At 38.4% G+C, this 10,832-nt stretch overlaps 3 protein-coding genes across 4 annotated transcripts; all 3 read right to left on the reverse strand.

Annotated features, from left to right (window-relative positions):
• Positions 1 to 24: 24 nt before the first annotated feature.
• LOC104773616 (CRAL-TRIO domain-containing protein YKL091C) lies at positions 25 to 2,547 on the reverse strand. Of its 2 annotated transcripts, none has more exons than XR_015589187.1 (6): positions 1,654 to 2,547; positions 1,097 to 1,352; positions 770 to 806; positions 558 to 675; positions 349 to 475; positions 25 to 261 (listed from the first exon to the last, which is right to left on the reverse strand). XR_015589187.1 is itself a non-coding variant. In XM_010498268.2 (6 exons), the coding sequence occupies exons 1-6, from the start codon at positions 1,744 to 1,746 to the stop codon at positions 100 to 102; spliced, it is 777 nt and encodes a 258-aa protein (XP_010496570.1). In that variant the 5' UTR covers positions 1,747 to 2,547; the 3' UTR covers positions 25 to 99. The 2 variants fall into 2 exon arrangements, 1 of the variants encoding a protein (XP_010496570.1); XM_010498268.2 differs by having other exon boundaries at positions 349 to 459.
• Positions 2,548 to 2,610: 63 nt separating this feature from the next.
• LOC104773625 (phragmoplastin DRP1C) lies at positions 2,611 to 7,092 on the reverse strand. The gene is made up of 16 exons (XM_010498275.3): positions 6,536 to 7,092; positions 6,351 to 6,414; positions 5,963 to 6,070; positions 5,752 to 5,853; positions 5,522 to 5,572; positions 5,373 to 5,434; positions 5,143 to 5,233; positions 4,987 to 5,051; positions 4,697 to 4,891; positions 4,483 to 4,602; positions 4,327 to 4,397; positions 3,782 to 4,007; positions 3,639 to 3,689; positions 3,302 to 3,542; positions 3,087 to 3,226; positions 2,611 to 3,000 (listed from the first exon to the last, which is right to left on the reverse strand). Exons 1-16 carry the CDS (start codon positions 6,665 to 6,667, stop codon positions 2,875 to 2,877), a joined length of 1,845 nt encoding a protein of 614 aa, XP_010496577.2. The 5' UTR covers positions 6,668 to 7,092; the 3' UTR covers positions 2,611 to 2,874.
• A 71-nt stretch (positions 7,093 to 7,163) lies between these two features.
• On the reverse strand, positions 7,164 to 10,612 carry LOC104773630 (microtubule-associated protein 70-4). The gene is made up of 11 exons (XM_010498279.3): positions 10,186 to 10,612; positions 10,013 to 10,098; positions 9,759 to 9,824; positions 9,505 to 9,675; positions 9,219 to 9,389; positions 8,959 to 9,114; positions 8,701 to 8,847; positions 8,540 to 8,611; positions 7,920 to 8,447; positions 7,641 to 7,831; positions 7,164 to 7,543 (listed from the first exon to the last, which is right to left on the reverse strand). Exons 1-11 carry the CDS (start codon positions 10,376 to 10,378, stop codon positions 7,504 to 7,506), a joined length of 1,821 nt encoding a protein of 606 aa, XP_010496581.1. The 5' UTR covers positions 10,379 to 10,612; the 3' UTR covers positions 7,164 to 7,503.
• Positions 10,613 to 10,832: the final 220 nt, after the last annotated feature.

Below are 10,832 nucleotides of genomic sequence, written 5' to 3' on the forward strand. Positions count from 1 at the left end.
TAAAATATTCAAGCAGTAGGAAAATAAATAATAATAGTCCAATAGATTAAAGGAGGGTTTAGGGTATTCAGGTTAATAATACTTCCAAAGACTATAGAGTTAAACATTATTGTTTGTTATAGCTACTGGAGTAGTCTGAGGAAGAACAACATCTTGGATTAGTGTGAGCTTAGCTTGGCCACCGTATTCTTCAGGTAAAGCCTCGACTCCGATCTCCTCCTCGAATTTTCTCTGTTCTTCTCCACTAGTTACTATCACAATCTATACAACATCAACAAAAACAGAACAATTACGTTTTGAACATTGTGGAGATAATAAGATACATGAAGAGAGGATTACATATAAAACCTTTTCTTGAGTTGCTTTCTCTAAAAAACGGCAGACAAATTTCCAAACGGTCACAAAGAATCCAGGCATATGCAAGATGTAGCATTTCTCAAGGCGTTCCGGGTAGTAAGACTAGAGAAAAAACATTCTTCCAATATTTAAAAAGATGCGACTCTTTTTTTTGGTATAATCTACACATTATTGTATTAGAAAGAGGGGAGATGCTTTACTTGTAAGAATTGAAAGGCGGTGATCAATCCACGAGCATCAAGGTTCTTGTATGTAATGTTTGCCAGATCAATAACGGCAACCAACTTCTCATCTCCTACTTCTTTGCCTTCGATGCCACTAAAACATATAAACCAAAAAGCTTGTAAATCGAGGAACAACGGGAAGATAGAGAATTTTTGAAGTGTTTTGGTTTTGAGTAATGTGTAAACACCTTGCAATTGTTTTATCTAGACAATAAACACAGAACTCTGCAAACAACAAACACATAAAAGATTAGTTTATAGTTACTAATCTCAAGAATCAACTAAAAAGAATCACACATAATATGGACTTGAAGAAACTCCATGCATTTGAAGTTTTAGTGAATCACCTGGATTCAAATGAAACTACTCAATAACGAGAGAACATGAAAGAAGCTCATCAGAACAATCGTTAACTAGAGCTTAAGCGGGGTTCCCTAACACAGTACTTATCTACTCAAAATGAAGAGTGTATATCCAATGATAGTCAAAGTCTTAAACAAGTGAGAGGTGATTACTCTTGAATTTAGCTTGATCCTTAGCAGGAAAATGCTTAGAGGTTATGACAAGCACCATAGGGTGTCCTGATTTGGTTGGACCCTGAAGACAGATCTTTTTGAATTCCAATTCATCTTTCACTTCCAAGTCAGGGATCCCAGTTGGAGGAACCATGGAGGCTCTCCATTTTCGCCAATCTACAAACATCTTTGCTGCCTTGTCTGGGTCCATTGATCTTGCCACCAGGAACCTCATCAGTGTCGGATCCTCATATCCCTTCACAAAAACAAAACAGGGGAAAAAAACGCACACATGGCTTAGATCTTCTGATTTTACTAAACTTTCTCTGCTGACTACTGTTAGGGTTTACGATGGGAGAATGAGTTCACAATGCAAACCATCATGACGAGACTGAGACAGAGTTTTAGACCATAAAACCTATAGATAATCTAAAATGGTATATTTTTCTCAACTTCGACAATGAAACGCATAAATAAAAAAAGAGAAAAACAAAGAGGGCGAAAAAGATACAACAACTTTTTGGGTAATGGAAACTAAAAGCGTCGAATCGGATTACCTCAGTGGAAGAAGAGAGTTTCTCGACGGATTTTTTCAACTGGGTCAAGGCAGCAAGTTCTTGGCTTTCCTCCATGATCTTTTTGGCTCTCATCAGATCCTCAAAACTCTCTCAGAGATATAAAGAGAGAGAGAGTCTTCTGTGGTCCGTACAGACGCACGATAAAGTCTGTTGAAAAAGTAAATAGCTTTGATGTTGACAGAGAGACCCAAAGAAGCCACAGGAAGACAGAAATAGACGAAGTATCTCTACGGTAAAGTGGATAGAAAAAGAAAAAAATCATTGCCCTTAATTCGCTGCAATAAATTGGGCAGCTGAGAGTTGAATTGAACCTATCTCTGTTTTTTGACTTTTGTTATTACTACTGTACTTTGACGATTTAAACAGTACCCTAACACAGGCTGTTATGATTTTATGAATTTTACTCGTACATCCCTAATTTTTTAAGTATTACTACTAACCTACCGATACTTGTGCATGTTTTTAAATCTATTTTCAAATGATCCATCATCCATGTGAATTGTGAAGCAGGCTGATCGTTAGTTAAATTACCATTGCATTAAAAGCACTATGACTTGAGTTTAAGTTTCCTTTGTTAAATTTGAGACGTGTCTAACTTATGGAGAGTCCTATGCCACTAAGCCATTATTGAATTGTATAACAAACAACCGGTCTATATGGTTTCCGCTTACGCGTGTATATACTTCATCTGTTCGCTCCGAGTGGAAATTTAGTTCTAACGACTATTATTGTTCGTGACAGAAGATATGGTTTGATAAGTTGGTTCTTTCTTAATGAAATATATAAATTGGACTTTTCAAGACAAATAGGCTTTCTTTGTGGTCTATTCATTTTTTCATACTTGAACTGAATCTGGATAGTGATCCTAAAGGTGAGCAGTAGAATATGAACCGCCGGTCAAATTCGTCCATATCTAAAAGTTCACTATTTTCATCCTTTTGTCGTAAATGTGAAAAGCGTGCTAACTTCAAATATGTCTCAACCGTTCTAAAACAGTATCCAAGAATCGAAGATACAGACAAAAAAAGAAGTGGGAAAGTTGTGATAGAAATTAGCAGACCAAAGAAAACATGAGTAACCCCGTGTGAGTTTGTGTGGATTGGAAGTTAGAACTCCCAACATACCTATTACTATAATGCAGTGCCCACACGAACAAAAGAAATCAACAATATAAAGAATAGTAGTGCTTAGCAAACCCCGTTACTTCCAAGCCACAGCATCGATGTCATCTCTAGCTTGTTTGTAAAGTTCGAGTCGTTTGGCTAGTGTCCCTCTTCGTTCCATCAGCTGTGGGTCTTCATCCAACATCGCTCCCAGCTTCTCCTTCTGCACCATTATTGATTAAACATTATTCTCGGTTTGCGAATTTTCTCTCAGGCAACCAAAAGAGGAGTAATAATAATATTCTTTACCTCTTTCCTCCCTACTTGAGCGTAGAAGAAGTTGAGGAGCGATCTCTTAGCTTCTCTAACTTGGCAGTAAACAACAGCTTTGGGAAGAGAGTTTCTCAATGTGTCACAGACCATGTTTATGTATGCACTCACATTGGATCCTAAGTTATCCAAAGTCAACAAACAAAGTCTTGATCTGTCTCAATCATAAGTAAAGGGAGGCGAGAGACACTTACCGATCTTTCTGAAGTGATTGTCGGAGTAGGGATCTGCGTTTGGTGCTGGGGCATTCCTTGGATTTGGTTTCTCTTTCTCGGGTTCTAGGTGAAGTTTCCTGAAGAACTCAACCGTAAGGTAGCTGGATTCCATGTCCACCAGACGAAGAACCGTTTTCCTACTTTCGTCTCTGAATCTTTCGAGGGCTTCATTTGCAGCAGCTGCTATATCGCTTGCTAGAGTCGGGAATCGCTTCAGTTCCTGATAAACATAACAATGGCATTTTGAGATTGAAACAGTAAAGAGCTAGGAGGAGTTCTCAAACGTCAAAACCAAAGGCCTCTTCTCAGTTCTTACCTCTGTTTCTGAAATTGACTTTCTGACCAGCTCCTTCAATACGAAATGCACCTAGAAAATATCAAACAGTAATCAAGAATATAGTCAATTTACTGTAAATTAAGTCTCAAAGTAATGGAATCTCAATTTTTTTGGACGCATACTGCATCCACAGTGGCTTCAGCTGGTCCTTTGAAATAGCTTATGGATCCATCAATGAGCCGTCTGTATCCTTGTTCAGGAGCAATAAGATGTGGTTGATAACCATCTGCTTCTGAAACAACCTTCTGAACATTTTTGGTAGAGAGATGTCGATCAAAGGGAAGTTTCTTTAAGGCTGCTGGTAATTGATGGTCGAAAACTCCATAAATTCGGTCTCCACCAGGTCGTCTGATACAAACAACATAATAAATGTAAGACTACCAACTTTACCGGACCTAAATTGTCAAATTGTGTGAACATTTTTTTGGCATACTTCTATGAAAAGGTCATTGTTGTAATAATTTACAAAAACTGCACATCCTTATTCTGGAAGCTGACTAGAAGATAAGCAAAGTAAAGACTCATTATAGGGCAGCATATTACTCTGGAGTCGCCACTATCTTTTGAAAACATTCATAGACTCCAAATTGATCATCAAAATCGCATCATATATACCGACAACATTTTATGAGGTCTACAAATAAGAAGCAATAACTAAATCACTTACCCTCCATCCAGATGCTCCTTAAAGACACGATCAAATGCCCGGCAGAGTTCCAAAATTGTGTAAAGTTGGGCCTGGAATCATATATTTAGTGTGTGACTAACAATACGATTCTGATGCAACTCTGAATATCAATTACATAATGGTTTAAAATCTTACTCCTGAATCTACTGCAATGGGTCTTCCAATCCTATCCAGCTCTGCATTTATCTCATCGATGCTTTTGTTGATCAAAGCAACAATACTGGGAATTTTCTGCCTGATAACAGTCTCTAAGTGCTAATAGAGAGAAAAACAAAGAAGTAAGAAAGACAAAGCCATACAATGAAGCTTTAATTCAAATGAGATCTGTGCGAGTAAATCCTAAGGGTACCTGAGACAAGAGTTTTGCTAAATATTCTGATCCCATTCTACTGGCTAAGTGCCCATATTCAGGGCTTGTTTCAAAATATTCACGCTCTTTTCTACGTGCAGCAATCATATCAACCCTTTTATTGATATCAGCCTGTGAGCGATTCACAATTCCAACCCAGGGATGTTGCAAACGGTACGACCTTCCCTCAAGAACCTTCATCATATAGATAAAAGAGGTGTCAAAGTAATTTAAACAAGTAACTGAATTAGTTGAGACCCCAAGGTGCAGATATAAGGAAAGACCCTTACATCTAAACAGTCTGTTCCTTTGTCCATGATATCAAGCTTGGTTGCAACTCCAAAAGTCCTTTCGCCTACATAAATATATTAGAGGATTAAGAAAATGTTGTGGAGTGTAAAAAATCACTACCTACCAGCTACTAGGAAGCTACATCTAGGTCGTACCTGTGGGATCAACTTCTCTAGCAAGTTTTATAGCATCTGAAGTAGCAATATCTTGATTAGCTGGAGAAATAGCCAATATGATGCAATTTGGCTGCAGTTAAAACAATTCATGGATAAGCTTCCAAAGTTAACATTATTGTGAGCGATGATGACCAAATGCATTCTTTTGTTCAACTTGGCTGAAAAAATTGCCGAAACCTTCTCAGCAATAGCCTAGAAATAAGACTGACCTTCTCGACATAAGAGCGGACCATATTTTCAATGTCTTGGACGATACTATCCGGTTGTCCCTCTACAAGAATAATATTCAAGTCAGTGAATAGTTTAAGCACAAGTTACTAGATAAAAGAACCAAGAATATGGCATATCAAACTCTTACCTACAGCAACCTTTGTCAAACCCGGAAGATCTATGAGCGTCAGATTAACAACTGTAGACAAGATCATAAAGTGAGAATTCAAAGTAACAAGAAAGAGGTTAGCAAAATTGGAATCTTCAAATCTAATCCTACTACGTTTTACTCATTACTGCTGGTGTCAGCAACATAGGAAATTTACTAAGTATTAACAATAGGGATGCATTACAGGAAATGTGGTCTTAAGAACAAACCATTAGGAGAATATATGCTCAGCTGGATTGGAATGTTTGAGATTTGTTTCGACTTCCCAGTAATACGATCAGTTTCATCCTCAATCTCCTTCCGCACAGCAGCTGGAAAGAGAAGAACACTTATTAGCCCAACTTGCTTTCTAAGCATTTCATTATTTCGAGTACATAGCTTCATATTAGACTTCCCCATGAAAGAATCAAACAAACCTACCAAAATCAGCAAATTTCTTCTTAGGAGCATGAAGAAACTCAGCGTACTCAGTCGTCCCTTCTTCAGTCTTATGAAGCTGCAACACCAATGGCCTCCTCGTAACGATACCTAATGAATCAAATGGTATCGATTTCGATGAGCACTCCAAGACGACATAAGAAAAGAACAATACATGATCAAACCAACACAAAGACTGAAAACGATATAAGAGTATCAACATCAATGAAACATTATTCACATGGCACAGTAATGAGGAGCTAATGTGAAGGTTCTTCGAGGTACTCAAAAAGATTCATGTAATGCTCCGGAGAACACAAAACTTAACCTAGATTTCAATTCCAAACATACAGACGACAAACAAAATTGCTAAACGAAAAGGTAAAATTACCAGATCCACGAGGCAAGAAATCTCTTCCCACAACACTTTCTAGAACTGAAGATTTTCCAGAACTCTGATCCAAACATCAACAATAAGAAATCAGAAACGTAAGGGATTATTAAAGAGGCGAAGAAGTGAGATCGGATTTTAAGATACCAAATGTGTTAAGTTTCCGATAGAAAAGAGATCAAAACCTGGCCACCAACGACAGCGACGGTTGGGAGAGCTTCCCAAAGAGACATTCCTTCACCGCCATGATCTCCGAGGACAGTACATGCCCTCTGGATTTTATTTATCAGACCTATCAAACTCTTCATCGTCGCCATTTTTTCCTGGAACGTATCACAGATCCAGAGAATCTCTCACGGACCGCTCAGATCTAGATCTAACGACAATACAATACGGTTGATCGGATGGTGGATTCGAAATTTACGGTGGTGGGTACTTTACTCTCTCTCTCTCTCGCGCGCGGCGGTGGATGAGATTTGATGAATCTGGAAAAAAAAAAAAAGAGAAAAGAACCCAAAGGAGCAGAACGGTAATGGGAAGCAATTTCAAACCAAAAAAAGTAGGACCACGCTTTCAAATATTGGATACTTTTGGGCCCAAAGTGAAAATATTAATTATTAATTAGTCCCACGTTGCGATACCCGTACCGGTTGGTCAATGATACGGAGCCGGTTCAATTCATGTGGTTATGTGTGTTTAGTGGCGATCATTATTTTAACGGGACTCTTTTTCAAAATTTGTTAAGCATTTTTGGGTTTGATCAGTTCTTTATTAGGCTACCAAGTAGGCAAGTACCAAATACGCTTAACTGAGTTAGGTTAATAAGAATATTAACTAAGGGGAGAGAGAGTGACGCACACAAAACAATCACACAGTAAAAGCTTTAAATGTTACATAAAACTTAAAATGTTACATAAAGCAATACCCTACCTCTCCTACTATACATAACACAAAATATATCAGCCAAGTGAAGTGCACTACTCCCTTTATCTTGAAATGTTGGTAATATACTTCAGAGAAGAAGCACACACCAAATCAAATCGGGTTCGGTACATGGTTTTCTCTTTCGGCCTTTTGAATCACTTCCCTCAATTTGGCACAAGCCGCAGAGATCAGGCAGTGAGTGATCGAATTGTTCCATTATAGTAGTTTATCACGGTGTGCTCCTCGTCATCCCAGTTCGTCCAGATACTCTACAAAAGATAAAATGCGTAAACAATAGTGACATTTGACGATGTATACTAGATAAAGCTCATTGTATATTAATATAAGATATGATGATATGATTACCTTCCAGTAAGAAGTTGAGCAGTGTTTGAAGATCCTTTTGAGACCGAGGGGCGTCTGGTTTTACTATCTTGTTGTCCTTTATCCACACGCATTGCCGCAACTTCTTTCCCCATTACAGCTACTTCTCTTCGCATCTTCTTTGCCTCAACTTCCATCGCCTTTGTTAATGTTTCAACCTTCTTGGCCAACATCTAAAAAAGTTCACAACCCAAATATTTAGACTCTAAAAAATCCATCTAAAGGCTACAATATAATAGGAGAAGACCAAAACTAAGTGACCTCAATAGCTTCGTCCTTGTCCCTCAGGCTCAGGTCTTTTTCATGAGCAGCTTTCCTTAATGTTATGACCTCTTTCTGCAGCAAATCGTACAAGACACCTGGGACGCTATCATTATTTGTTGACTTGTCATCTGGTTCTTCTTCCCCTTTTACTGAGCTAGGTGACTCGCCTCTGTTAGTTCCTTCGGCAGACTGGTTGTTCAAAGGATGATTTGATCTCGGTCCATTTATTAGCAGTTTACTTCTATCCAACGATCTGGTGCCTCCATCGAATGATCTAGAAGTTCCCTTAGCATGCTTCAATACAGAGCTCGCACTAGGAGTCAATGATCTCAGCTGAGAACTTGGTGTTCTCTTGGTCAAAGAGCCATTTGATGTAATTTTTGGACTCGTTTCGGCTCCACTAAGGGATTGTCTTCGAGTAGGCCCGTTGCTCGCACTTCTACCAATAGATGTGCCTCTGTTGCTGCTGCTTGTAGGCCTCTTCAAACTCTCTTCTAACACTCTAAGCCGCAGTAGAAATTTCTCCTAAAAATAAGTAAAAGCAGCAATTCCAAAAGTAAGGCCATATAATACAAAGTAGGATAACAATGTTCCCCAGCTATGACTTTAGTTTTTACCTTCAGCTGAGCTTCAGATTTTGCAGCTCGGTCAGCTATGGCAAGCTTGTCGCGTAATTGTTGCATTTCTCCCTGCCCAAACAGAAAGGGATGGAAATAGTATTTAGTTAATCTTCAAAACTTGATGCAGCAGGAGAATTTAGATATATATCAACAATGACCTGCAGAAATCTACGTTCTTCGAGCCACTGCCTTACAGGCATCACTTTGTCGCTGGCATCTTTCCATTCATTTGCTACTACAGTAGCAACTCTGTTTGCATTTACCTTAGCACGGGCCAATTCTCGTTCAAGAATTTTCCTCTCTTCCTAAGGAAAAGACAAAACGCAACAATTTATGATCAGTACGAGACCAAAACATCAACTAACAAGAAACACAGTAAGTTACAGAGGCACTATAGAAGCATACGAAACTATTACATTCATTTCTTGAAATTTCCTCTGGTAATCTCTGACTGCATTTGCGGCTGCACCACCAGCAAGAACAGCTTCCTCTAACTCCCGCACACTCTGCATAAGCTTTTCAACTTCTGCAACTTTCTGTCTGTGCATCTTGTCTATAATTCTATTTTCTTCCTATATGAACCAATGTATCAACAAATAAGGCCACCACATGGTAAGAAACAGAAGAGATACTCTGGTATTGTTGGTCCAATGTGTAAAATAAATGATGGACATACCTGACAAATTTCAATCTGTTTCATCAATTCTTGGTTCTTATTCTGGAGATCATCAACCATGGAAGCCTTTGCCAATGCAGACTGAACTGTCCTTTCAGCTTCAAGCAAAGCTGCTTCCTTTGATTTGGTTAGACGGTCCAGTGATCTGTTGTCGTCTTGAAGTTTAGCAACCTAACAATTCAAAACATGTAAAACCAAATGAGAAGGAAGGTCCAATGATCATTGTTCCATAAGTTGTTGAATCAAGCTATACGAATAAATTTCGGATCCAAAGGAAGGAAGATACTTCTAGTCTCGAAAGCTTCAGTTCAGCCTCTAAAGGAGCAAGAATAGCTTCAATTGGAGGCATGTCATCATCCTTTTGAGCAGCATGAACCCTACGAAGAGAGGCTTCAGCTGCAAACTGAGCTGCCATGGAAGCCTTCTTTTCTTCATTTATCTTCTTGATTTCAAGGTTCTGTGACAAACATACAACATCATTAAATACAGAATGAAAAAAAAAGGAATCAAAGAACAAAGGAGAGATATAAAAAAGCATACTTTACTCTCAAGAAGGTTTTCAACAAGTTTGAGTTTTTCCACCATCTTTCCCAACTCTTCAGTAAGCTTCAAAATTACAACAGCAGAAACGTCAGCCAAATAAAAACTGAACTAAGACCACAGAAAAAGCAATATATATATAGCAGAGATGACTAATTCCAAAGTAACCAAAGTCACATCTTCTATAAATAGGAACATTATCATAATGCCACTCTCTCAAGTTCAGTAATATGGAAGAAGATTATAAAGCAAACCTCTTCAACAGCCTTCTCTCTTTGTCGTTCAGACAACCTCAATGCTTTGATTTCAGCTTGTGCTTCAGACAATTCCCGATCCTTATCTGTATTTATATATCAAAAAGTCACACACACGACACGATTTTTCAAATCTCATCAACAAAAATCATACTAGTATACTCGTAACTAACCTCTGACTTCATTCTCCAGGCGATTTAACTCAATTCTGACGGGATCCGAGCCATGGAGTAAGGTCATGAACTCGTTATCGGCGTCAAAGCTCGGTCTCATCGATCTCCGTCGTGACAAGCCCTTGCTTCCTCTTCCTTCTCTATAAGACGACGATATGGTCAATGAAGGTGACATGAATCCTCTTTCCTCCATTTCTTCTTCCGACCTCAAATCCTCACTTCACTCACTCAAAAGAAGAGAACCATTTTAGCTCTAGCTAGGGATTTAAATGAGGTTTAAGGGTGTATGGTTGTTAAAAGAGTGACGACGATAGAGAGAGAGAGAGAGAGAGAGAGAGAGAGAGACACTGTTAATTACTAGTTAGTATTATGGGTTAATTACATTGAAGAGGATTAGGGACCATTTGTATTTATTTTTGTATGTGTTGTCAAATTATTAGGGACCATCACATTTTTGTCCAAACATGTACGACAAAAGTATATCACTAGAGACCTTCGTCTCATCATTCCAATGAATGACACCATTTTAATTTTTTTTAATTGAGTTTTGATTCAAATAATTTCAGATTAGGTTTTGGGTACTTAAATGTACATATTCTCATGTTCACTAAAAGTATACTTTAGGGGAAGGGAGGGTTATTGAAGTT

The sequence above is a fragment of the Camelina sativa genome, chromosome 3, assembly GCF_030686135.1.
Source record: "Camelina sativa cultivar CO46 ecotype springtype chromosome 3, ASM3068613v1".
Classification (NCBI taxonomy): Eukaryota; Viridiplantae; Streptophyta; class Magnoliopsida; order Brassicales; family Brassicaceae; genus Camelina; species Camelina sativa.

What these genes read in the sequence shown, in the direction of transcription:
- LOC104773616 (XM_010498268.2), bottom strand. Translation starts at nt 1,746, where the DNA reads ATGAGAGCCAAAAAGATCATGGAGGAAAGCCAAGAACTTGCTGCCTTG. An exon ending in AACTCTCTTCTTCCACTGAG is followed by an intron (nt 1,353 to 1,653) that starts GTAATCCGATTC and finishes GTTTTTGTGAAG; the next exon opens with GGATATGAGGATCCGACACT. An exon ending in AGAAAGCAACTCAAGAAAAG is followed by an intron (nt 262 to 348) that starts GTTTTATATGTA and finishes GATGTTGTATAG; the next exon opens with ATTGTGATAGTAACTAGTGG.
- LOC104773625 (XM_010498275.3), bottom strand. Translation starts at nt 6,667, where the DNA reads ATGGCGACGATGAAGAGTTTGATAGGTCTGATAAATAAAATCCAGAGG. An exon ending in TAGCAAAACTCTTGTCTCAG is followed by an intron (nt 4,603 to 4,696) that starts GTACCCTTAGGA and finishes TCTCTCTATTAG; the next exon opens with CACTTAGAGACTGTTATCAG. An exon ending in CTGAAGCCACTGTGGATGCA is followed by an intron (nt 3,690 to 3,781) that starts GTATGCGTCCAA and finishes GATATTTTCTAG; the next exon opens with GTGCATTTCGTATTGAAGGA.
- LOC104773630 (XM_010498279.3), bottom strand. Translation starts at nt 10,378, where the DNA reads ATGGAGGAAAGAGGATTCATGTCACCTTCATTGACCATATCGTCGTCT. An exon ending in AAGAACGTAGATTTCTGCAG is followed by an intron (nt 8,612 to 8,700) that starts GTCATTGTTGAT and finishes CTGTTTGGGCAG; the next exon opens with GGAGAAATGCAACAATTACG. An exon ending in GCTCAACTTCTTACTGGAAG is followed by an intron (nt 7,544 to 7,640) that starts GTAATCATATCA and finishes TATCTTTTGTAG; the next exon opens with AGTATCTGGACGAACTGGGA.